The 27,700-nt window shown below is 41.9% G+C and overlaps 1 protein-coding gene across 1 annotated transcript in view; it reads right to left on the reverse strand.

Moving 5' to 3' along the window:
• Positions 1 to 27,700, reverse strand: part of LOC140207433 (gametocyte-specific factor 1-like) — a 50,190-nt gene that overhangs the window by 12,278 nt on the left and 10,212 nt on the right. Inside the window, exons 3-7 of the mRNA XM_072275959.1 lie at positions 27,062 to 27,188; positions 25,272 to 25,352; positions 20,667 to 20,736; positions 6,832 to 6,962; positions 5,629 to 5,675 (exon numbers count right to left, since the gene is read on the reverse strand). Coding sequence (XP_072132060.1) covers positions 5,629 to 5,675; positions 6,832 to 6,962; positions 20,667 to 20,736; positions 25,272 to 25,352; positions 27,062 to 27,188 — 456 coding nt within the window. The remainder of the gene's footprint in view (positions 1 to 5,628; positions 5,676 to 6,831; positions 6,963 to 20,666; positions 20,737 to 25,271; positions 25,353 to 27,061; positions 27,189 to 27,700) is intronic.

Below are 27,700 nucleotides of genomic sequence, written 5' to 3' on the forward strand. Positions count from 1 at the left end.
TGCATCCTCCAAGTAATCATTTACATTGCAACATTCAAGTGATAGTCGATACCTTCAAATTCTTTGTAGTTCCTACTTTGAAGTAGTGAAAGCATTTCACCTTCACTGTCTGTTGTTTCTGCATCTCCAAGTCTGAATGCTTGAAACCACAGTGAGCAAGACACATCTGAACTGTCCTCCTGTTTATTTCTTGCCATTATCGGTGACCAAAATCACTTCTTTGAACAAACCCATGCAAATAATGCTATTTAAAAACTGTGCACTCAAGCACAGTGCAGTGTGTAATGGTCACACAAGTGCATGCGACTGACTAGTTAGAAGCTTCTGCAACAGTGTTCTGTCCCAATTAAGTGGCATAATATCCCAAATAAATGATAGGAATTTCGATTATTTTCTTGATTGGTGATTGTTCTTCAAGATTTGTCTCAAACAAGTGGATGCCCAATAAACTGGAATCCATGTACTGAATTATCCTGTTACAAGCACTTCAAACTTCTGATCTCTGCCAGATGCAATAATGCAACTACTATATGGTAGTTTATCAATGACTCCCAACTTTTACCATTTCTAATTTTGTCCCAAATGGATTGTAATTTACACCATGATCTGTTATGCTACAAAAATTCCTTACAAAAAATAATACCTTGCCATAAATGACTACAGAACTTTTTTTTTCTTGACAATGTTCAGTAGACTAGACAACATCTACGGATTAGAAACAAAGCTCCCATTTTGGATCAAAGACTTTTCATGGGAAAACAAAAAGACTTGTTAAATTGCAGAAAGTTGGGAAGTGCTGGTCCTTCCTTAGTTTGATCTCTCAAAATGCAATACCTCACATTTAACTGAATTGAAAGCTATTTGCCAATCCTCTGCCCATATACCTAGCTGATCAAAATCCCACTAACTTTTCATAACCTTCCATATCATACTGTCTATAATACAAGCTATTTTATTATCCACAAACTTACCAACTTTATCTTGCACATTCAGATCCAATAATTTATATAAAATACAGCAACATTACAACCAGCACCTACCCTGGATTCCAGTCTGAGAAGCAACGCTCAGCCATCACCCTTTGCTTTTAGCAGTAAGCCAAATATGAATCGAATCTGCTCTCTCCTGAAATCCCATGCCATCTAACCTTCCAAATTAGCCTGCCAAATGGCTTTGGTAAAGAAAAGAGGAAAAGAGAATGTCCACAGGCCTAGCTTCATCTACCCCTTGGTTACCTCCTTGAAGAACTCCAAAAGCTTTGTTAGAGACAACTACCGACGCACAAAGTCGTGTTAACTGTCCCGTATCCAACCATTTTGCCTCCAGATGTTAGTAGATCCTGTTGCTCAGAATCTCCAAAGAATTTACCCACCACCAATACTAGACTTACTGGCCTGTGGTCTCTTGCCTTGTACTTGCCACCTTTTTTAAAACAGTAGTACATTAGCCACCATCTACTTCTCCAGAACCTTGCCTCCAAATAGAAAATGAAGCAAAAATATCTAAGGTTTCTACAACTTCTTCTCCAATGTCCCAACAAAGTCTGAGAATGCACCAAGTCAAGCCTGGGGATTTAGCCAACTTAGTGCCATCAGTGCCTCATCCCTGCTAATTTGGATGTAATTTGGATCAACACTCAGTTCCCGCATTTCATTAGCTTGCAATGTTTGCTCTACAGTAAAAAACTGCAGAAAAACATTCATTAAAAACCTCAAACACGAGGAAATCTGCAGATGCTGGAATTTCAAGCAACACACATAAAAGTTGCTGGTGAAGGCAGCATCTCTAGGAAGAGGTACAGTCGACGTTTCGGGCCGAGACCCTTCATCAGGACTAACTGAAAGAAGAGCTAGTAAGAGATTTGAAAGTGGGAGGGGGAGGGGGAAGATCCAAAATGATAGGAGAAGACAGGAAGGGGAGGGATGGAGCCAAGAGCTGGACAGTTGATTGACAAAAGGGATATGAGAGGATCATGGGACAGGAGGCCTAGGGAGAAAGAAAAGGGGGAGGGGGGAAACCCAGAGGATGGGCAAGGGGTATAGTGAGGGGAACAGAGGGAGAAAAAGGAGAGGGAGGAAAAAGAGAGAGAGAAAAAGAATGTGTGTATAGACCCTACGCAGACTGGGAAATCGTTTCGCTGAACACCTACGCTCTGTCTGCCAGAGAAAGCAGGATCTCCCAGTGGCCACACATTTTAATTCTACGTCCCTTTCCCATTCTGATACGTCTATCCACGGCCTCCTCTACTGTAAAGATGAATCCACACTGAGGCTGGAGGAACAACACCTTATATTCTGTCTGCGTAGCCTCCAACCTGATGGCATGGACATTGACTTCTCAAACTTCCACTAATGCCCCACCTCCCTCTCGTACCCCATCAGTTATTTATTTATATACATACATTCTTTTTCTCTCTCTCCTTTTTCTCCCTCTGTCCCTCTCACTATACCCCTTGCCCATCCTCTAGGTTCCCCCCCCCTTTTCTTTCTCCCTAGGCCTCCTGTCCCATGATCCTTTCATAACCCTTTTGCCAATCAACTGTCCAGCTCCTGGCTCCATCCCGCCCCCTCCTGTCTTCTCCTATCGTTTTGGATCTCCCCCTCCCCCTTTCATATCTCTTACTAGCTCTTCCTTCAGTTAGTCCTGACGAAGGGTCTTGGCCCGAAACGTCGACTGTACCTCTTCCTAGAGATGCTGCCTGGCCTGCTGCGTTCACCAGCAACTTTTATGTGTGTTCATTAAAAACCTCTCCCGTTTCTTTTGGTTCCATACAGACAGACATGCTGATCTTTCAGAGGACATACTCTATCCTTAGCCGCCTTTTTACTCAATATACTATTAGCTTTTGGGTTTTTACCTCAACTTGCCTGTTAGATTTTTCTCACATTCTCTCTTTGCCTTCCTAACTTGTGCACTCCTCACTTCTTGCAGTCATCAAGTGATTCATTAGTTTCCAACTGCTTATGTGTATTGTATGCCTTCATATTTTTCTGCCCATAAAATCTATCAACCAGAGTTCACAAACATACCAGCCTTACCTTCATCTCAACAGAAAGATGCAGGCTCTGCCTGTGGCATTATCTCATTCCAAAGGAGCAAGTCCAATATTGCACCTTCTCTAGAAGAAACCTCTACATACTGATAAGGGAGGCTTTATAACCATAATAACAATTACAGCACGGAAACAGGCCATCTCTGCCCTTCTAGTCCGTGCCGAACTGCTAGTCCCACTGACCTGCACTCAGTCCATAACCCTCCTTTCTTGGGACCCTTATCACAAATTCCATCCAAGTCTTTTACACTGTGGCTGGCCCAGTCAACATTGGGCAAGTTAAAATCTACTATTATTACCTCACCCTTATTATGAAGGATCATGCCAGGAATCTCTCACTTTAGTCAAGGTTCTAGCTGGTTTCTTGGCCTACAGTGTCCCAGCACAGCCCCCACACCAATGAACATTCCTTTGTCTCTTCCCTGTGATACCACTAGTTTGTACTACCTCCATGTGGCTGCCATGAGAAGTGTGGATTCAAGGCTCTTCTGATTCCTACAGCAAATGCCAACAGGTCTGATTTGGTTGAATCCCTTGCAGGTTATACGTTAGCACTCCTTACCCTTTTTAAGGTGAAAACACAGACTACTCTATGCCTACTTTCATCTAATTTTGCAGAGTCCTTTGCAGCCTGAATTGCCACCAACACTAAAAGTTTTAGTGAATCAAGAACAGTCATAATCGAAGCCGAAGGACATAATGGAAACAAAGTAAATAGACATTTGCTCTTAGAATGCATTGGAGAAATTAATGCAGAGGTATATGCTTTTGGGGCACAGACCCCCAACTATGGAATCATTATTTATTTAAAGAAATTTATGCACCCCACAACTGAAATAGAACATAGAAATATACAGCACAGGAACAGGCCCTTTGGCCCACAATGTTCCGCCAAACTAACTAGCAAGTAAATGCCTAACTCACTCCTGCCCACACAATGTCCAATCCCTCAATTCTCTGCAATGCGTGTGTGTTAAGTACCTCAAATGCCTCGTATTATATCTGCCTCTGATAAAGTTTTAAGGGATTTGAGGGATTCTCAGATCTCCTGTAAATAATGGGTTAAGTTGAGTACCGGACTGTGTCTGTGTATTCTATTTTGTGAATGGCTACAGCATGTTTAAGATGACATCTCACACTTGCTTCTTTGGAGATAAGGGTTAAAGCTCACACAGATCCACAAAAGACATCTCTTGATTTTTTCACACCTTTTGGTTTGACCAAAGGCAGTTGCTGATGGAGATAACACAGGACATTCCTTTCTCAATGAAAGCCTTAAATTTGGTGGAGTCTCTTATCTAAGTATTAAGTTTTGCTCTATTTGAGCAGCTGGAATGTCTATCGAAGTGATTGTTTTTTTGTATCGGTGGCCTTATGAATTGTAACAATTCTGGAAGTCGAGCAGTGAACTTGTTTGAACCGCCAGAGGGATGAGAACGCTTCTCCCCCTGATGTCAGGACAAGATCCCTCGCCAGCTGAGCTCGAAGAAATTAACTGGTGAAAAGATAAGTAACGATCTTTTTGTGCTGTGGTTATTTGGTCTGGTGAATTTAGTTACATTTGGTGCCGTGACTTGGATACTAATATTATCAATATAGTCAGTACTATTTAAAGGCAAATTATAAGAGCCCACCCAGTATTGTTTACTTCAATATTTAACAACAGTTTGGTGTGATAACGTTCACTATTTTCAAATATCCTTATTAGCACAGGCAATGAGATAATGGGATATACTGACCCTTGTACTTACGTATCCATTGGAGGACGGTAGTGATTAAGATTTTGAGAATCATCGTCTATTCTGTGATTAGCTACACTGGAAGATTTGCAAAGTCCATTCAGACATCCATGGCTGAAAATCAGAACTGGCTGAAAATCAGAACTTGCTACACTGTGACAGGCTTTTAGCTTATTTTACAACCATGGAAATATTGATGTTTCTTTAACATGAGGAATGTTTATTTGTAAATTGAATTTACGATTAGAGTTTAGTTGCAATATTAAACTTCTATCACCACAGTAAAATGCATTTTTAAATATAGTGTTGGTTTAGTATTTTTTTTTTGCAAAGGTCTTTTAATTTATCACCTCTACCATCACCCTGGCAGCAAGATACCGAATGTCTACTCTATCTAAGCCTCTCATAATCCTGTAAACTTCTTTCAGGACTTCTCATCCTCTTGTGCTCCAGAGAAAATAAATCAAATTTATCTAACTGCGTTCTAATGCAGCAGCATCCTGGCAAACCTTCTTTAATAGAACAACCAGACTTGAACACAATACTCTAGATATAACCTTACCAGAGGTTTAGAAAGCTGCAATGTAACTTTCAGACTCAAACCCAAACTCAGCGTCTCAAGTAATAAGTAATAAAAGTAATGTCTTCTTTACCACCTTATTAACCTGTGCAGCCACTGGACTTAGAACTCAGTTAATACTTTAACTATTCTGCTTTACTTTCACAATCCAGATGCACCAATCAAAAACTACTTTGCCATTGGAATGAGGGATAAGAAATTTTAACAAATTTCAAGTTAGTTCCACATTTCAACTAAGTATTAATCCTTTCACTCACAGACTGTGGTGGGACACTGGACGACTCCTTCATTTTGGAACCTGTACCTAAAAAAACCGAAAATGAACATAATCACACATTGTTGTAACTTGATTAAATTATTCTTCCAGGAGTTTGAATGCGTTATCACAATTAGACCTGCTCTTGCTGACCAGAGGACAGTAAATGATTTCACCTATATTAACCATGCCACTTATTCAGATAAATTGTTTCACATTTCTGAAGTAATGCAAAAAAAATCATTCCTTTAAAAATCTATTAGGCATTTTAAATAGAAAGTATGCTTAATGTGCAAAGGAGTAAGATGCAAAACGTGAAACAATGAGCTGGAACATAAAGACAAGGAGAGAACAGAGGTCACTGTGCAAAAAATTACCGTGGAGAAATTCACTCTGAAAGGAGGAAGTGCTGTTGGTAGGAGGATTAATCTGCTTCACAAAATTTATCTCTCAATTTGCTTCAAAGTGTATTGTCACATCCCATGGTGTTTGGCAGCTTGCAATGCACCAATGGACTAGTGTAGTTCTCATATTTGAAGAACTATTCCAGCAAAAACCAGGTAATGATATGAATCTAGACAATTATAAGGTTAGCAGGAAGGAGCTTAAGAATGAAATTAGGAGAGCCAGAAGGGGCCATGAGAAGGCCTTGGCAGACAGGATTAAGGAAAACCCCCAAGGTATTCTACAGGTACGTGAAGAGCAAGTGGACAAGACCTGAGAGAATAGGGCCAATCAAGTGTGACAATGGAAAAGTGTGTATGGAACTGGAGGAAATAGGGGAGATATTTAATGAATACATACTTTGTTACAGTATTTACCATGGAAAAGGATTTTGGCGATTGTAGGGATGACTTGCAGTGGACTGAAAAGCTTGAGAATATAGATATTAAGAAAGAGGATGTGCTGGAGCTTTTGGAAAGCATCAAGTTGGACAAGTCACCGGGACCAGACGGGATGTAGCCCAGACTACTGTGGGAAGCGAGGGAGGAGACTGCTGAGCCTCTGGCAATGACCTTTGCATCATCAATGAGGACAGGAGAGGTTCTGGAGGATTGGAGAGTTGCGGATGTTGTTCCCTTATTCAAGAAAGGGAGTAGGGATGGCGCAGGATCGTTATAGCTTTCATGGTATGACTGTCCAATCAGCTAGAGAGAAAATTTAATGATAGTCCTCATTAACCCAACTTCATTCTCCACCTTACCGATTCTCCAAGGCTGAACAAATGGAATCGATCCCAGACGAATATTTGATGATGAAAGCTGTTCTGGAAAAGATTTGGGAGCTCTGATCGCAGTAGCAACATTGGTGCTATTTTCATAAGCTGAAATAGAACTACAGATAAAGGAAAAATGAAACACCCACAACTCCATCAATAATCACAATGACCTTCACCTCAACTGAATATCCATATATAGAAAGTAGAACTTTGCACACATCCAGTTGAGGAAATTACTATGCCAAAATACCAATGCAAGTCACTTATGGTCAACATCCAAATTAGAGTGAATGTACACATCAGGACTGTGTTCTTCCTGAAAACTGTGTGAATACGGTCTATGTACCTAAATAGAGAGAATCACAGTGGGAAAGATCTTCCTGACAATGGATTCCATTCAGAGGCTCATCCTTTGAAATAGCTCATATCCTTCTTCCTCCCATCTGCACTAGCAGGAGATGAAGGGGGTCAGATATCATCAAATCCTACTCATTGGAGAGCAGCTCCTCTATGTTTGTATAGAGGTTTCCTTCATGGTGGTGGTCACTGAATCTCCTCACCCCTCAAGGGAAGAGGATGCAACCTTCCTCTAAGGTGGAGGATGGGCACTAGGCATTTAGATCACCTGATGGAAGGGAGATGGCTACTTAGGAGGGCCCATGGACTTCTCTATCTGTCAAGGCCACAAGCCCTTTGGGGGGGGGGGGTGTTGCCACTCTGCCCCAGGGGAAAAAAGGCAAATTTGTTGTGACAGTTAGTTTCTTGAAGAGGTAACCAAGAAAACAGCTGAGGCTCAGGCAGTGGATGGTGTCTACATGGCCTTCAATAAGACCTTTGACAAGGTCCTACGTGGAACTCTAGTCTAAAATTTTAGATCGCATGAGATCCAGGAAGAGATAGTGGATACAGAGAAATGGCCCAATGGTGGAAAACGAGAGTAACTATCGATGGTTGCTTATTGACTGGAGACCTGTAACAAGTGGTGTGCCACAGGAGTCATCACTGGGACCTTCACTGTTCATTTATATAAACTTGAATGTTGGTGTACAAAGCATGGTTTTGTAAGCTTGCAGATGACACCAAAATAAGTGGCATTGAAGACAGTGATCAGAAATTAGGAGGATATTGATCAGTTAGGTAAGTAGACTATGGAATGGCAAATGGTGTTTAATTCAAGTAAGTGTGAAGTACTGCATTTTGGAAAAGTCAAGCCATGGCAGACTTGCATGGTGAATGTTCAGGAGCTGGCAGAACTGAGCGATCTTGAAGTACGTACATACTTCCATGAAAGTGGCAAACAGATAGGCAGGGTGGTAAAGGTGGATTTTAGCTTACTTGCCTTCGTCATGACACTCAGTATATGAGTCAGGTTTGTTGCAATTGTATAAGACATCAATGAGGCTGCTACTTTGAGCATTGCATACAGTTCTGGTAACATTTCAATACGAAAAATGTCATTAAACTGGAAAGAACGCAAAAACAATTATGAGGATGTTGTCAGGAATCAAGAGGACACATTATAGATGTTAAGATTTTATTACTTGGAGCACAGGAGACTGAAGGGTCACCAAATAGAGGTATACAAAATATGATAAGGTTTATGCAGTTCTTCTCCCAGAGAACAGCAATCAAAATTGAGATGGCATTGTTTAATGTGCGATGGAGAAGATTTAACAAGAGAATTGAGGTCAACTTCTTTGAGTGATGCATGTATGGAACAAGCTGCCAAAGAAAGTGGTTGAAGTAGGTACATGAACAACATTTAAGACACAAGGACAGGTATATGGATAGGAAAGATTGAGAGGAATATGGGCCAAACTGGACTAGCTTAGATGGGCAACATAGATAGCATGGATTAACTTGGCTGCCAGGCCTATTTCTGAGCTCTATAACTCTTATGACATCAAAACCCAAAGGCTTCCAAATGGAGCAGGGTGAAGGTGTCCCTTTGGGAAGCCTGGGAACATCTCTGGGTTTGATGTTATGGATGTGTGGGGTTTGGTAGTTATCCATTTCTCTTCTCAAATGCTATGGAGAGGACAATCAAAAATTGAAAGAAATTCTCATATTCCACTTCAACCTGATGGTATTGACACTGGATGTTCCAATTTCAAGGAACACTCTCCCCGTGTTCACATACATACACACTTGCATACCATTCCACTTACTTCTATACTCCTTTTGTTCACTTTTCCCAAGCCGTCCCAAACTAGTTCCATTTGTCCATCTTCCCATCTGGTACCCTGCATCCCCTACCACCCTGTCTTATCCCCTTTCGTACTGCAGACTTTCCTCTTCCCCCTAGTCCTGGTGCAGGGTGACAGCTCAAAACACTGACTTGCAGCTTCTGCCGCCACAGATGCTACTTAACTATGATTCTTCAATTGTTTCATTCCCCTATTACTTCTAGTGAAACAACTTCTTGCTCCAAATTCTCTGAATAATATTTCCAGGTATTAATTCAAGGTTAACTTCAATTATGAACTTATGAGAAATAATTCCTTACTGCTCACCTGAGCAGTTCCAAGTTTGTGATAATTACATGGATCTCATTTAAATCTCCTCTTGGCTTCCACTGATCCAAAAGACACAACCCAATTTAGACATAGTCTCCTCTCATAACTAGAAATCTCTGGCCTTGGTGACAACCTTGCAAGTTCCCTTTGCGGTGCTGTCACTTTTTCTATAGTGTGATAACCAGACCCGTCTCCAGCACTTTCGCTGGGTCCTTACTCATGCTTGATCCAGATACGACACAACCTCTCTACTCTCACATTCCATATCTCAGCCAGAAAAGAAGAGGACCTTCCTATCTTCTAAACCACCTTATCATCCAGTCTAAGAAAACTCAGCATATACCATTGACCTTCAACAATTTTACAGATGCACCTATTCCAATGTATTACAGCTTGGTATGGCACCTGCTCTATCTGAGACCATAAGAAACAGATGAGTTGAACAACTGCATATCACCAAAAACAGCCTCCCTCCATGGACTGTTTACCCTTCTTCACTGCCTCAATAAAGCAGCCAACATAATCAAAAACACCACTCAACCTGAATACTCTCTCCTCCCCACCTCCCATCGAGTAGAAAATGCAAAAGCCTGTGAGGACATACCACCAGGCTCAAGGACTGCTTTTATCCTAATGTGATAAGACTACTCAAGGACCTCTTGTGCAAGGAGCATTGTAGGAAAGGTGGATGAGCTTAGGACATGGAAATATGACATTGTAGCTATTAGTGAGATGGTTGCAGGAGGGGGAGGACTGGCAGATCAATATTCCAGGGTTCCATTGTTTTAGAAATGATAGAATGGGAGGGATTAAAGTAGGAGGGGTGGCATTACTAGTCAGGGAAAATATCACGGCAGTTGTCAGACAGTACAAATTGAAGAGGTCATCTAGTGAGGCTTTATGGATTAGAAATGAGGAATAAGAGAAGTATGACCATGTCGATGAGATTATATGACAGACCACCCAACAGTCGGTAGGATTTAGAGGAGCAAATTTGTTGAAAGATCACAGACTGTTGCAATAAACAGAAGATTGCGGTAGCAGGTGATTTTAACTTTCCACTTATTGACTGGGACTCCCATAATGTAAAAGGGCTGGATGTGAAAGAGTTTGTCAAATGTGTTCAGTAAAGTTTCTTTTATCAGTTCACGGAAGTCCCAACTAGATCTCCTATTAGGGAATGAGACAGGGCAGTTTGTATAGGAGAACACTTTGCATCTAATGATCATAATGCCATCAGTTTCAAGGTGATTATGGAAAAGGATAGGTCTGGTCCTCGGGCTGAGATTCCAAATTGCAGAAAGACCAATTTTGATGGCATCAGAAAGGTTCTGACAAGTGTGGATTGGGACATGTTGTTTTCTGGCAAGTGTGTACTTGGTAAATGGGAGATCTTCAAAAGTGAAGTTTTCAGAGTAGAGTTTGTATGTTCCTGTCATAAAAGGCAAGGATAACCAACATTTTCTAAACCTGTTTTAAAGACATTGAGGCACTGGGTAAAAGAAGAAAGTGTATAGTAGAAATAGGCAGGCAGGAACAAATGAGGTACTTGAGTACAGGAAATGCAAGAGAACACTTAAGAAGGAAACTAAAAGCTAAAAGCCACGAGGTTAACCTAGTAGACAAGGTGAAGGAGAATCTAGATAGCAGAAAGATAGCAGGAGACAAATTCGGTCAACGATCAGAGTGGTAATCTATGCGTGGAGCCAAAAAGAGACGAAGGAGGTCTCAAGTGTATTCTTTGCATCTGTATTTACTTGTGAGACAGACAGAGTCTATAGATTTGCAGTAATGTAACACGGAGACTATGGACCATATACAGCTTACAGGATGAAGAGGCATTTGCTGTCTTAAGGCAAATTAGGATAAATCCCCAAGGCCTGACAAAGTGTTCCCGCAGACCCAGTGGAATGTTAGTGCAGAAACTGTAGAGCAACAGGTGAAGTACCAGAGGATTGGAGCATAGCTAATGTTGTTCTGTTGTTTAAGAAAGGCTTAAAAATAAGCCAGGTGATAGGCTCATCTCTTCTTTCAGTTAGTCCTGACAAAGGGTCTCGGCCTGAAACATCTTCTGTACCTCTTCCTATAGATGCTGCCTGGCCTGCTGCGTTCACCAGCAATTTTTATGTGTGTTGCCAGGTGATAGGCTGGTGAGCCTGACCTCAGTACAGTACTTCTTTTAATGTCAAAGCATTGTATGCACTGTGAAAGAAAGTTTTGTATCTTCAAGAGCACAGGCATAAAACAGGTTGCAAACAACTCAGGATCAAATTGGAAGTTAAGAGGTTTCCATCAAGTTTGCAGTCAGTACTTTGGAGTAGAATTGAAATGTATACTTCTTTTAATGTCAATATGTTGTATGCACTGTGAAATCAACTTTTGTATCTTAAAGAGCACACGCAAAAAACTGGTTGCAAATAACTTAGAATCATATGGAAAGTTAAGTTAAGAGGTTTCCATCAAGTTTGCAGTCAGTACTTTTGAGTAAAATTGAAATGCATACTTCTTTTAATTACAAAGCATTGTATGCACTGTGAAACCAACTTTTGTATCTCAAAGAGCAGAGGCATAAAACAGGTTGCAAACAACTCAGAATCATATGGGCAGTTCAGTTAAGAAGTTTCCATCAAGTTTGCAGACAGTACTTTTCAGTAAAATTGAATTGTATACTTCTTTTAAAGTCAATCCATTATATACATTGTGAAACCAACTTTTATATCTTAAAGAGACCACGCATAAAACAGGTTGCAAACAACTCAGAATCATATGGGAAGGTAAGTTAAGAGGTTTCAATCAAGTTTACAGTCAGCACTTTTGAGTGAAACTGCAATGTGTACCTCACAATATCAGGTATGATATTGTGGCCATCACTGAGACCTGGCTAAAGGACGCATGTCTCTGGGAGCTGAACGTCCAAGGATACACGGTGTATCGGAAGGATAGGAAGGTAGGCAGAGGGGGAGGCGTGGCTTTATTGGTAAGAAATGATATTAAATCATTAGAAAGAGGTGATATAGGATCAGGAGGTGATATAGGATCAGAAGGTGCAGAATCTTTATGGATTGAGCTAAGAAATAGAAGGGGCAAAAGGACCCTGATGGCAGTTATTTATAGGCCTCCAAACAGCTGCAGGGATGTGGACTACAAATTACAACTGGAAATAGAAAAGTCTTGTCAGAAGGGCAGTGTTATGATAATTGTGGGGTATTTTAAAATGCGAGTGGATTGGGAAAATCAGGTCGGCACTGGATCTCATGAAAGAGAATTTGTAGAATGTCTGCGAGGTGGCTTTTTAGAACAGCTTGTTGTTGAGCCCACTAGGGGATCGGCTGTACTGGATTGGGTATTGTATAATGAACCGGAGGTGATTAGAGAGATTGAGGTGAAGGAACCCTTAGGAGGCAGTGATCATAACATGATTGAGTTCACTGTGAAATTTGAAAAAGAAAAGCTGAAATCTGATGTGTCGGTATTTCAGTGGAGTAAAGAAAATTACAGTGGCATGAGAGAGGAACCGGCCAAAGTTGACTGGAAAGGGACACTGGCGGGAAAGACAGCACAGCAGCAGTGGCTGGAGTTTATGCGAGAAATGAGGATGGTGCAAGACAGGTATATTCCAAAAGAGAAGAAATTTTTGAGTGGAAAAAGGATGCAACCGTGGTTGACAAGAGAAGTCAAAGCCGAAGTCAAAGCAAAGGAGAGGGCATACAAGGAAGCAAAAATTAGTGGGAAGACAGAGGATTGGGAAGTTTTTAAAACCTTACAAAAGGAAACCAAGAAGGTCATTAAGAGGGAAAAGATTAAATATGAAAGGAAGCTAGCAAATAATATCAAAGAGGATACTAAAAGCTTTTTCAAGTATATAAAGAGTAAAAGACAGGTGAGAGTAGATGTAGGACCGATAGAAAATGATGCTGGAGAAATTGTAATGGGAGATAAGGAGATGGCAGAGGAACTGAATGAGTATTTTGCATCAGTCTTCACTAAGGAAGACATCAGCAGTATATCAGACACTCAAGGGTGGCAGGGAAGAGAAGTGTGCGCAGTCACAATTACGACAGAGAAAGTACTCAGGAATATGAATCATCTAAAGGTAGATAAATCTCCTGGACCAGATGGAATGCACCCGCGTGTTCTGAAGGAAGTAGCTGTGGAGATTGCGCAGGCACTAGCGATGATCTTTCAAAAGACGATAGATTCTGGCATGGTTCCAGAGGACTGGATGATTGCAAATGTCACTCCGCTATTTAAGAAAGGGGCAAGGAAGCAAAAAGGAAATTATAGACCTGTTAGCTTGACATCTGTGGTTGGGAAGTTGTTGGAGTCGATTGTCAAGGATGAGATTACAGAGTACCTGGAGGCATATGACAAGATAGGCAGAACTCAGCATGGATTCCTTAAAGGAAAATCCTGCCTGACAAACCTATTACAATTTTTTGAGGAAGTTACCAGTAGGCTAGACAAGGGAGATGCGGTGGATGTTGTATATTTGGATTTTCAGAAGGCCCTTGACAAGGTGCCACACATGAGGCTACTTAACAAGATAAGAGCCCATGGGATTACGGGAAAGTTACATACGTGGATAGAGCGTTGGCTGATTGGCAGGAAACAGAGAGTGGGAATAAAGGGATCCTATTCTGGTTGGCTGCCGGTTACCAGTGGTGTTCCACAGGGGTCCGTGTTGGGGCCGCTTCTTTTTACATTGTACATCAACAATTTGGATTATGGAATAGATGGCTTTGTGGCTAAGTTTGCTGATGATACCAAGATAGGTGGAGGGGCCGGTAGTGCTGAGGAAACGGAGAGTCTGCAGAGAGACTTGGATAGATTGGAAGAATGGGCAGAGAAGTGGCAAATGAAGTACAATGTTGGAAAGTGTATGGTTATGCACTTTGGCAGAAAAAATAAACGGGCAGACTATTATTTAAATGGGGAAAGAATTCAAGGTTCTGAGATGCAACGGGACTTGGAAGTCCTCGTACAGGATACCCTTAAAGTTAACCTCCAGGTTGAGTCAGTAGTGAAGAAGGCGAATGCAATGTTGGCATTCATTTCTAGAGGAACAGAGTATAGGAGCAGGGATGTGATGTTGAGGCTCTACAAGGCGCTGGTGAGACCTCACTTGGAGTACTGTGGGCAGTTTTGGTCTCCTTATTTAAGAAAGGATGTGCTGACATTGGAGAGGGTACAAGAGAAGACTCACTAAAATGATTCCAGAAATGAGAGAGTTAACATATGAGGAACGTTTGTCCACTCTTGGACTGTATTCCTTGGAGTTTAGAAGAATGAGGGGAGACCTCAGAAACATTTCAAATGTTGAAAGGCATGGACAGAGTGGATGTGGCAAAGTTGTTTCCCATGATGGGGGAGTCTAGTACGAGAGGGCATGACTTAGGGATTGAAGGGCGCCCATTCAGAACAGAAACGCGAAGAAATTTTTTTAGTCAGAGGTTGGTGAATCTATGGAATTTCTTGCCATGGGCAGCAGTGGAGGCCAAGTCATTGGGTGTCTTTAAGGCAGAGATTGATAGGTATCTGAGTAGCCAGGGCATCAAAGGTTATGGTGAGAACGCGGGGGAGTGGGACTAAATGGGAGAATGGATCAGCTCATGATAAAATGGCGGAGCAGACTTGATGGGCCGAATGGCCGACTTTTGCTCCTTTGTCTTATGGTCTTTTAATGTCAAAGTATTGCATGCAATGTGAAACCAACTTTTGTATCTTAAAGAGCACATGCATAAAACAGGTTGCATACAACTCAGAATCATATGGGAAGTTAAGTTAAGAGGTTTTAATCAAGTTTGTCATCAGTACTTTTGAGTGAAACTGCAATGTGATGAAGTAGTAAATTGGATTAGACACTCGCTTTGCAGAAGCTCGAGAGTGGCTGTAGACTGTTGCCTCCTGGACTGGAGGCCTGAGACTAGTGGTGTGCCACAAGGATCGGTGCTGGGTCTGTTGTTGCTTGTTGCCTTTATCAATGATCTGGATGATAATGTGGTAAACTGGACCAGCAAATTTGCAGATAATACCAAGATTGGGGGTGTAGTGGACAGCGAGAAAGACTATTAAAGAATGTAGAAGGATCTGGACCAGCTGTTAAAATTGCACACGGAATTTAATGCAGACAAGTGTGAGGCCTTGCACTTTGGAGGACCAACCAGGGTAGTTCTTGCACGGTTAGTTGTAGGGCACTAGGAGTGTGGTAGAACAGAGGGATTTGGGAAGACAGAGCTATACTATCTCTAAAGTGGCACCACAGGTAGACAGGGTAGTAAAGAAAGTTTTTGGCATATTGGCCTTCATAAATTAGTGTACCAAGTACAGGAGTTGGGATGTTATACCGAAATTGTATAAGACACTGTTAAGGCCTAATTTGGAGTATTGTGTCCTATTTTGGTCACCCACCTACAGGAAAGATGTAAATAAGAGTGAGAACATGCAGAAAAAATTTGCAAGGATGTTGCCAGGACTTGAGCTCCTGAACTATAGGGAAAGGTTGAGTAGGTTAGGAGTTTATCCCTTGAACTTAGAAGACTGAGAGGAGGTTTGATAGAGGTAAATAAAATTATGAGTAGTATAGATGGGGTAAATGCAAGCAGGTTTCTTTTTCCACTGAAGTTGGGTGAGACTAGAACTAGAGATCATAGATTAAGAGTGGACAGGGAAATCTCTCACAGGACCACTTCTTTCTTGAGCTTTATTTCCTATCACTTATTCATTAAACAGCTTTGGAATTTCCTCAACTTCACATACCTATATTACACTGAGAACACCTTTCAGCTTCCTAATTTCAGTTTTAAAGATACCCTGCAACACCTGCATTCTTCCAGATTGTGATGGGCTCTTGTTGCCATAAAACAACTTTTTTGCCACAGTCTACCCTGAATATCCATCAAAGACATCAAAATCTACACTTCGGCGAATCTATTAATTTATAAGAGGAGCATATTTGGTCTGAACCATAACTGTTTCCTCCACAAAAACAGTGATCGATCCATCATCTCAGCTGAGCGAGTGACCTTGCCCCAAGTTACAAGTATTCCATGTCACTGCTTTGTTTAACTGAACTCTGCCCCTACCTTTCATTTCTCTCTGTTGTCCTTTCCACTTGTTCAAGTTCATTCAAACCAAGTCCCTCCCCACTCCCACCATGACACTTGACTCGACCCATTAACATGTTCTCTGGAATGTAGGTTTTACTTCTTGTGTTCCCTTTTCTGTTGTGCTAGATAATGTTACAATTGCTACTTTGCTTTTCTTTGTACTTTACAGAAATTTTTCTACACAATTTTTTGTAATTTTTTTCCTGCTCTGAACAATCCAACTATTCATCCAAGATAACTTTTAACTTGGGGTAAGACTCTCAGCCCTTCAAGAGGACCACAACCTTGTTGTGGTTTGGAGGCTTGCATACCAGATCTAACATATAGAAAGGCTTCGAGGAAAGAGAAGCAGAATAAACGGTGTAAAGATAGTAAGGCAGAAGGGCTGAAGTGTGTGTACCTCAATGCAAGAAGCATCAGGAACAAAGGTGATGAACTGAGAGCTTGGATACATACATGGAATTATGATGTAGTGGCAATTACAGAGACTTGGCTGGCACCAGGGCAGGAATGGATTCTCAATATTCCTGGATTTCAGTGCTTTAAAAGGGATAGAAAGAGCGGAAAAAGGGGAGGAGGGGTGGCATTACTGGTTAGGGATACTATTACAGCTAAAGAAAGGGTGAGTAATGCAGCAGGATGCTCTTTTGAGTCAGTATGGGTGGAAGTCAAGAACAGGGAGGGAGCAGTTACTCTATTGGGGGTATTCTATAGGCCCCCTGGTAGCAGCAGAGATACAGAGGAGCAGATTGGGAGGCAGATTTTGGAAAGGTGCAAAAATAACAGGGTTGTTATCATGGGTGACTTTAACTTCCCTAATATTGATTGGCACCTGATTAGTTCCAAGGGTTCAGATGGGGCAGAGTTTGTTAAGTGTGTCCAGGACAGATTCCTGTCACAGTATGTGGACAGGCCGACCAGGGGGAATGCCATACTAGATCTAGTACTAGCTAATGAACCGGGTCAGGTCACAGATCTCTCAGTGGGTGAGCATCTGGGGACAGTGACCACCGCTCCCTGGCCTTTAGCATTATCATGGAAAAGGATAGAATCAGGGAGGACAGGAACATTTTTAATTGGGGAAGGGCAAGTTATGAGGTTATAAGGATAGAACTTGCAGGTGTGAATTGGGATGATATTTTTGCAGGGAAATGCACTATGGACATGGGGCCGATGTTTAGAGATCTCTTGCAGGATGTTAGGGATAAATTTGTCCCGGTGAGGAAGATAAAGAATGGTAGGGTGAAGGAACCATGGGTGACAAGTGAGGTGGAAAATCTAGTCAGCTGGAAGAAGGCAGCATACATGAGGTTTAGGTAGCAAAGATCAGATGGGTCTATTGAGGAATATAGGGAAGCAAGAAAGGAGCTTAAGAAGGGGCTGAGAAAAGCAAGAAGGGGGCATGAGAAGGCCTTGGCGAGTAGGGTAAAGGAAAACCCCAGGGCATTCTTCAATTATGTTTAGAAAAAAAGGATGACAGGAGTGAAGGTAGGACCGATTAGAAATAAAGGTGGGAAGATGTGCCTGGAGGCTGTGGAAGTGAGCAGGGTCCTCAATGGATACTTCTCTTCGGTATTCACCAATGAGAGGGAACTTGATGACGGTGAGGACAATATGAGTGAGGTTGATGTTCTGGAGCATGTTGATATTAAGGGAGAGGAGGTATTGGAGTTGTTAAAATACATTAGGACAGATAAGTCCCCGGGGCCTGACGGAATATTCCCCAGGCTGCTCCACGAGGCGAGGGAAGAGATTGCTGAGCCTTACGTCTGTGGTGGGAAAGCTGTTGGAAAAGATTCTTAGAGATAGGATCTGTGGGCATTTAGAGAGTCATGGTCTGATCAGGGACAGTCAGCATGGCTTTGTGAAGGGCAGTTCATGTCTAACAAGCCTGATAGAGTTCTTTGAGGAGGTAACCAGGCATATAGATGAGGGTAGTGCACTGGATGTGATCTATATGGATTTTATTAACGCATTTGACAAGGTTCCACACGGTAGGCTTATTCAGACAGTTAGAAGGCATGGGATCCAGGGAGGTTTGGCCAGGTGGATTCAGAATTAGCTTGCCTGCAGAAGGCAGAGGGTTGTGGTGGAGGGAGTACATTCAGATTGTAGGATTATGACTAGTGGTGTCCCACAAGGATCTCTTCTGGGACCTCTACTTTTCGTGATTTTTATTAATGACCTGGATGTGGGGATAGAAGGGTGGGTTGGCAAGTTTGCAGACGACACAAAGGTTGGTGGTGGTGTAGGTAGTGTAGAGGATTGTCAAAGATTGCAGAGAGACATCGATAGGATGCAGAAGTGAGCTGAGAAGTGGCAGATGGAGTTCAACCCAGAGAAGTATGAGGTGGTACACTTTGGAAGGACAAACTCCAAGGCAGAGTACAAAGTAAATGGTAGGATACTTGGTAGTGTGGAGGAGCAGAGGGATCTGGTGGTACATGTCCACAGATCCCTGAAAGTTGCCTCACAGGTGGATGGGTAGTTAAGAAAGCTTATGGGGTGTTAGCTTTCATAAGTCGAGGGATAGAGTTTAAGAGTCACAATGTAACTCTATAAAACAGCTCTATAAAACTCTGGTTAGGCCACACTTGGAGTACTGTGTCCAGTTCTGGTCGCCTCACTCTAGGAAGGATGTGGAAGCATTGGAAAGGGTACAGAGGAGATTTCCCAGGCTGCTGCCTGGTTTAGAGAGTATGCATTATGATCAAAGATTAAGGGAGCTAGGGCTTTACTCTTTGGAGAGGAGGATGAGAGGAGACATGATGGAGGTGTACAAGATAATAAGAGGAATAGAAAATATAGAAAATAGGTACAGGAGTAGGCCATTCGGCCCTTCGAGCCTGCACCGCCATTCAGTATGAACATGGCTGATCATCCAACTCAGAACCCTGTACCAGCCTTCCCTCCATATCCCGATCCCTTTAGCCACAAGGGCCATATCTAACTCCCTCTTAAATATAGCCAATGAACTGGCCTCAACTGTTTCATGTGGCAGAGAATTCCACAGATTCACCACTCTCTGTGTGAAGAAGCTTTTCCTAATCTCGGACCTAAAAGGCTTCCCCTTTATCCTCAATCTGTGACCCCTCGTTCTGGACTGTTTTTTTAAATGCTTGCCATTGCATATCCACCGTCAACCCTTTAAGTGTCATTTGCCAGTCTGTCTTAGCTAATTCAAGTCTCATACCTTCAAAGTTATCCTTCTTTAAGTTCAGAACCGTTGTTTCTGAATTAACTATGTCACTCTCCATCTTAATGGAGAATTCCACCACATTATGGTCACTCTTACCCAAGGGACCTCTCATCACAAGATTGCTAATTAACCCTTTCTCATTGCTCAATACCCAGTCTAGAATAGCCTGCTCCATAGTTGGTTCCTCGACATGTTGGTTCAAAAAACCATCCCGCATACATTCCAAGAAATCCACTTCCTCAGCACCCTTACCAATTTGGTTCACCAATAGATAGAGTGGATAGCCAGCACCTCTTCCCCAGGGCACCACTGCTCAATACAAGAGGACATGGCTTTAAGGTAAGGGGTGGGAAGTTCAAGGGGGATATTAGAGGAAGGTTTTTTACTCAGAGTGGTTGGCGCGTGGATTCAGTGGTGGAGGCAGATACACCAGTGAAGTTTAAGAGACTACTAGACAAGTATATGGAGGAATTTAAGGTAGGGGGTTATATGGGAGGCAGGGTTTGAGGGTCAGCACAACATTGTGGGCCGAAGGGCCTGTACTGTGCTGTACTATTCTATGTTCTATACCTTAATGAGCTGGAGCTATGTTGGTTGGAGTCAGGGCTGTACACTTTTGGCTCTTGGCAGGGTTATCCATGCCAAGTCAAAGGATAGAGAACCACTGGTTCTCCAGGTTCAGGGGTTCAGCACAGGGCTAACAATTCCTGACTGGTAAAACAAAATTGCTATGGAAACACCAATGAAGAATCCTTCTGCATCTGAATGCAACAGTATTCCTGAGTCTCCACCTGGGACTTCTATGACTGACAGTAGTGAAAACCAAGTGGAAGCCCTGAACACTGACAGAAATGGAGGACCTTCACTGCTGCCCTAAATGCCAGCAGCATAGCAGCCAGTAAGTAAGACTTTCAGTATGATTTTATATTGAAATGATTAAGACTGGAAGCTGTTTGTTCCACAGCATCACTGTTGAGCTTTCTAAAAAACAGTAACTACCTGGTTTTGATGCAGTTTCTGTTCAGGTTGGTGTAGCCGTAGATGAATGTCCCAGAAGATTCATCTTCATCTTCAAAAGATGAGTTACAAAGGTAAATTTACAAGATCAGTTACAAAGGTACAGTTAAAACAGTAAAAAGGTTAGTGGGAAAATCAAGAGCATGAATACATTGTCACAATCAGGTGCACTGTGAACAATGGTGATATTGATCACATATAAATATAATCAGGAAAAGAAGCTGGTTACCTGCCCTCTCAAGCCCATTCTTCCATTCTGTAAAATTAACTACATTCCCATCTACCTACAGTAATCCTTCACATCTCATTAGAAATGATCTCCCTCTACCTTAGAAATATTCAGTCTTATTTTCACTGCCCTTTGAGGAAGCAAGTGTTCCAAGGACTCTCACCACTCTAAGAAAAACAAACATCACCTTAAACCCACGGCTTCTTAAACAGTAAGTTCCAGTTGTAGATTTCACCCTTAAGCGAAAACATACTCTCTAAATCCTCCCTGTTGAGACTCCTCAGAACCTGGGATGCCTCAGTCGAGTCTCCTCTTATTCTGTGAGACTTCAAGTTACAAACACATCCTCTCCAACCTATCATTAAACAACTCACCCACTCCAGCTATCACAGAAGTACAGCAGAGAAACAGCCTTAAGCCCAGTCAATATCAACCATTCATTTACACTAATCCTACTAATATCAGTCACTTCCAACACATTAATATCACTGCACAACAAAGATTTTGCTTCCTGAATACTTGTGGGTATATCTTATGAATTTTGGGCTCTTGATCATGAAAATCACAATGAAATTACCCTATTACACACCTAATTTTAAAAATTGCTACATTTCTTATTTCAATTCATAATTCAAGTCAATTAAAATGTTGCCCATAATGAAAACAGAAAAATTTTCTATCTTGTCTAGGCGTGCCTGGACATGCTTAGGCAGGGTGGTTACTGCATGGCAGGACAGGTTTTATTGTCATTCCCTCCAAGCCTTATGACACATTGGACCGCAACCTTCCCACTTCTTGAGCATCTGTCCCTTTTTTAAAAAAAAAAAGGCTGAGTTGTTAGCTCGACGTTCAACCTAGCATGGAAAGTGTGCAAAGAGCCAGCTAGATTCAAAGCTGAGACCACTTGCCTTAAAGTCCGGTGCTGATGCCACATCACCACTGGCTGGCCAAGGACAGATTTTAGAAAAACTATAAAAGGATCACGCACACACCATTTTATGCATTGCACTTTGCAATCACATTGATGTGCATGCTCTATGCTACAATATGTATTCATTATAATAGAGTAATTGTATTTTCAGGAGTATTTGTGATAGCAAAATGTCTCACCAATGTTGTAATAGCTGTGATACTTTGTTATATTTGTGGCTTGTATACACTTAAATCTCACAGATGGAGTGTGACTCCTCTTATTAAGAAAGCCTATGAGTTCTACTTTGGGTGTAAAATTGGTGACCAAGATAAAACCTGAGCTCCTCACATTTGTTGCGCAACTTGTGCTGTCAATCTTAGCTTGGCTCAGAGGTACTTGGAAGTCAACGCTGTTTGTCGTTCTGACGATCTGGCAAGAGCAGAAGGATCATGTGACAGACTACTACTTCTATCTGGTTTCCCTGCTAAAAACAAGAAATTCTTTGGCCATGAGACCTATGCATGACGAGTCTTCCAGTACCAAAACCAACAGAGACAAAGTTTAGAGGAGGCAGATAAAGATTTGCAATGCACACGCCAGAATAGTAAACAACAGACACTGATACAGATTTTCAGCCCTTTATGTCAAGTAAGCCTCATCTAATCTCTCAATCTGAGTTGGGTTTGTCAAAGGCAAAACAGGTTTACTGGGTTCAAGACTGCAAGGAGGGAATCTGCTGTCATCATGCACAAAAATTTCCATAAAGCACTTTGATATTTGAAACAAATGTTTCCCAGAATAACCAGGAAGATTAAGGAAGGCATTTTTGTTGGTCCACAAACCAAACAGGTCATCAATGATAGGCAATCTGAAGAACTTCTCATGGGACCTGAGAAAAAGCGCATGGAAGGCATTCAAGGATGTTGTTGAAAATTTTCTTGGCAATTTCAGAGCACCAAACTACATACAGCTGGCTGACAACATGCTTTAAGCACACAAAACCGTGAAGTGCAACGTGTCACTAAAGATTAATTTTCTGCATTCCCATTTAGACCTCTTCCCTTCAAATTTGGTGCTGTCAGTGACAAGCATGGTTGAAAGGTTTCACCAGGATATTTGTGGTCATGGAGAAACTGTATCAAGGCAACTGGAATCCATCAATACTAGCTGATTATTATTGGACACAAGTGAGAAGGCTCCGACACAGTACAAATGAAAACCATCAAAACATTTTTAGCTTAGTTGAACTATTGCAAAGTGCCAGCACTATTTATGCAATTCAATTCATTGAAAAGTTAATTGCCGGTTTCTCCAAATTTCTATGTGATACAAGTGGTTGAAGTTATATTTGTGTTTAGTTTCACGTGGTCTATCATCACCACAAAATATTCTGAGGGAGCAATACGTTAAAAAATTAGCTCTCCAGTGTATTCCATAACAATAAGCAGACCTATACTGTACTCTGGGTATGGTCTCATTGATGTTTTGTACCATACCTGCCCTGCATTCAATTCTTTGTTCAATAACAAAACACTATAGTTTTCCTAATTATGCTGTGCACCCGGATCTCTCTGTATCTCACAGCTCTCCAATCTGTCACCACTCAAAGAACATACTTCACCCCACCATCCCCCTCATGGACAATTCCACATTTCTTCACATTATTTGACAGATCTTTTTCTAAATATACTTATATCACTCTGAAGCCTCTAATGCTCTCGTCTTTTAATCGGTCTTTTCTTCTGTTTCAATCAATACAAGATAAACATTCTCACAGCATGAGAGTTCTTTGCATCAGAGTGATTGCATGCAATCTACAGACGTGTAGGAACTTCTTCCAGCTGCATGAATTCAAGGGGCCAGAACTCAATATCAGAAGTTTGATGGAGGCAGAAAATCTTCATTTATATATTCTAATTTGGTTCTCTTTACACTTCCCTATATATAAAAAAAATCTGCCACTTTACTTCCCATTCTGCCAGTCTAGCTACGTCCTGTAACAGAGAGCTACTATCCTCCTCACAATTCATTGCACTTTCAATTTTCGGGTCATGAGCAGATTTGGACATTTGCACGCTGAGACGGCTGCTACCATCCGGGAAGCAGTACTGCAACAAAAAGCCAGGACCAACAGGCTCTGGGACAGCTTCTTCCACCAGGCCATCAGACTGATGAATGCTGATTTGAACGTATATTACACTGAATGTTCTATTTATTATAAATTACTACGATTGCACATTGCACATTTAGATGGAAATGTAAAGATTTCTGCTCCTCATGTATGTGAAGAATGTAAGAAATAAAGTCAATTCAATTTTGCCTTGCATGCCCTTGCCCAAGTCATAGATATAGATAAAAGCAGTGATCCCAGAACTGAACCCTGGGGATATCACTACACACCTTCCTCCAGTCTAAGGGGGAAAAAACCTTTTACTACTTCTCGCTGCTTGCTGCCTTTAATCCAAGTTCTCTTCCCTGCTGCTACTGAGTTTTTATTTTTACTACCTCAATTCTGTTGACCAATCCAAGACTTATCAAGTCAATTGGGTGAAGATACGTCTCTACCAAAGGAAGTGTAAGGTGCTCCTTCCCTCCGCTAGCCCACAGGTCACCTTTAGCAAAGATGTGACACCTGCTCAACCCACCCCCCCCCCCCACCCACCAGGGAGCAGGTGGTGGATGGTTGGATGACTTTATGAGCAGCTAGTCCATATCACAGGTCCTGGTTATGCAAATAATCTCTGATGAGTATTGATAATGGCTGGTGTCACTCATCTTGCAAAGACACTGCCAGAAGGCAATAGCAAAACACTTCTGTAGAAGAATTTGCCAAGAACAATCATGGCCATGAGACCATGATCACCTACATCATATGACACGGCACAAGATGATGATGATCGAGTCAAATTTCAAGAGCCACTTAATGGTTCCCTGGCTATTGTTTGTAAATCTTCCTCACATCTGAGGTCGAGTACATTTCCTTTTGTCTACTTGTCACTTTTCCCCCTCCCAAAGGTGTTAAATCTCCCATTCTCCAGTCCTTGAACCATGCTCTGTATCTGGGGAGGAATAGAAAATTATGAGAAGTCCTTCTGCAACCTCTATCCTAGGACTCTCAGCAACCTGGGATACATTCCAAATGGACCAGGGGACTTGTTCACTTGATATATATTGTCAACTTTTCTACTTGCTCCTTTTATCAATTTTTACCAACCATCCTTCTGAGATTTTACTGGCATTCTCTTCAACAGTTACACCAGTTTTACCTACCTCCCCTCTTTGCTGTGCTATCCAATCAGAAGGCAAAGAAGTTGGGGACTGTCTCATACAAGGATGTGATATGGATAGGCAAATATTTAATGGAGAGGACTGATAGGTGATGCTGAGACAGAAGAAAACAGAAACAAATTGAGTGAAGGCCAATCAAAATATACTCAACACCAACCTTTGTCCCAGTCTTCCTCAGGGGGAGGACACTGCCATGCGCTTTGAGGGATATCATAAGGCTTTCCTTGGGCATTGAAAACTGTGAATTGAGGAAAGCAATGAACACATCTTACATTTCAATATGACAGTTTCAGAATTACCCTAATATTCACTCAACAAAGTCTACAACACCACACGTACACCAAACTCCAGAGTTGGCACCCTGATCTACACCATCAGACATGATGAATTGGTTGGCAGACAGGAAGCAAAGAGTGGGAATAAACGGGACCTTTCAGAATAGCAGGCAGTGACGAGTGGGGTACTGCAAGGCTCAGTGCTGGGACCCCAGTTGTTTACAATATATATTAATGACTTAGACGAGGGAATTAAATGCAGCATCTCCAAGTTTGCGGATGACACAAAACTGGGCCGCAGTGTTAGCTGTGAGGAGGATGCTAAGATGATGCAGGGTGACTTGGATAGGTTAGGTGAGTGGGCAAATTCATGGCAGGTGCAATTTAATGTGAATAAATGTGAGGTTATCCACCTTGGTGGCAAGAACAGGAAAACAGATTATTATCTGAATGGTGGCCGATTAGGAATAGGGGAGGTGCAGCGAGACCTGGGTGTCATTGTACACTAGTCATTGAAAGTGGGCATGCAGGTACAGCAGGTGGTGAAAAAGGCGAATGGTATGCTGGCATTCATAGCAAGAGGATTCGAGTACAGGAGCAGGGAGGTACTACTGCAGTTTTACAAGGCCTTGGTGAGACCACACCTGGAGTATTGTGTGCAGTTCTGGTCCTCTAATCTGAGGAAAGACATTCTTGCCATAGAGGGAGTACAAAGAAGGTTCACCAGATTGATTCCTGGGATGGCAGGACTTTCATATGATGAAAGACTGGATCGGCTAGACTTATACCCTCTGGAATTTAGAAGACTGAGGGGAGATCTTATTGAAACGTATAAAATTCTAAAGGGATTGGACAGGCTAGATGCAGGAAGATTGTTCCCGATGATGGGGAAGTCCAGAACGAGGGGTCACAGTTTGAGGATAAAGGGGAAGCCTTTTAGGACCGAGATGAGGAAAAGCTTCTTCACACAGAGAGTGGTGAATCTGTGGAATTCTCTGCCACAGGAAACAGTTGAGGCCAGTTCATTGGCTATACTTAAGAGGGAGTTAGATAAGGCCCTTGTGGCTAAAGGGATCAGGGGGCATGGAGAGAAGGCAGGTACAGGGTTCTGAGTTGAATGATCAGCCATGATCGTATTGAATGACAGTGCAGGCTCAAAGGGCCAAATGGCCTACTCCTGCACCTATTTTCTATGTTTCTATTCATATCAATTCAGCCCAAAAGGGCTTTAACATAAAAACCACAGGACACCCCATTCTCAACACCCAGATTATTCAACCCATGCAATCAAAACACCAAGCACACCCAATGTGACACATTTACAGCAAGCACCTTAGTAGGTAACCCAGATAGCATGCTCATCTCTGTGCTTCTGCAAGCAGAGTCTAATTCACAAACTGCAATCTAAAATTATCTGACTAAATTTGTAATACATTCCCTTGTAACATTAGTTATAGACAAGAGACTGCAAATTTGGGAAGAACCAATGACTGGAGGAATTCACTGGTTAAGCAACATTTTAGGTCATGACTGTGCATGGCATCTATATCATCACTCTGCCTCCACAGATGCTGCCTAATCTACTGAATTCCTCTAGCTTGTTTTGTAATTTTAGTTGCAAGTTTAATTCCAACCTCCCTGCCCCAATGTATAATAGCATCACTCTTCTTACCAAACTCTTCCTCAATGACCTTCTTGTCCACACAATTCATAATATGATGCATCATTTCCGCTTTTGGGATACAGTGTCTTGCATTGAATGGGCAGGACTCTAATTTCCGAGCTATGTCAGGGAAATTCTTATAAAGCCAAAGTAAGAATAAAAGAAGAATTATTTAGAGACCATTTAATTAGATGCAAAATACAGTACATGCATATGCTTCCTGCTTATTTCATCTTTGAGTCTCTAATTTATATACATTTAAGAAAATAAAGTGTGGGCACGTGGCCAAGTGATTAAGGCATTGGACTAGCGACCTGAAGGTCGTGAGTTCGAGCCACAGCCGAGGCAACGTGTTGTGTCCTGGAGCAAGGCACTTAATCACACATTGCTCTGCAACGACACTGGTGCCAAGCTGTATGGGTCCTAACGCACTTCCCTTGGACAACATTGGTGTCGTGGAGAGGGGAGACTTGCAGCATGGGCAACTGCTGATCTTCCATAAAACCTTGCCCAGGACTACGCCCTGGAGAGTGAAAACTTTCCAGGCGCAGATCCATGGTCTCGCAAGATTAATGGATGCCTTTACTTAAGATCATAAATTATTTTGGTAATGCCTGATTGAAATCCTCATCAAATAATATATTAAAA

The sequence above is a fragment of the Mobula birostris genome, chromosome 2 (genome assembly GCF_030028105.1).
Source record: "Mobula birostris isolate sMobBir1 chromosome 2, sMobBir1.hap1, whole genome shotgun sequence".
Taxonomy (NCBI): domain Eukaryota; kingdom Metazoa; phylum Chordata; class Chondrichthyes; order Myliobatiformes; family Myliobatidae; genus Mobula; species Mobula birostris.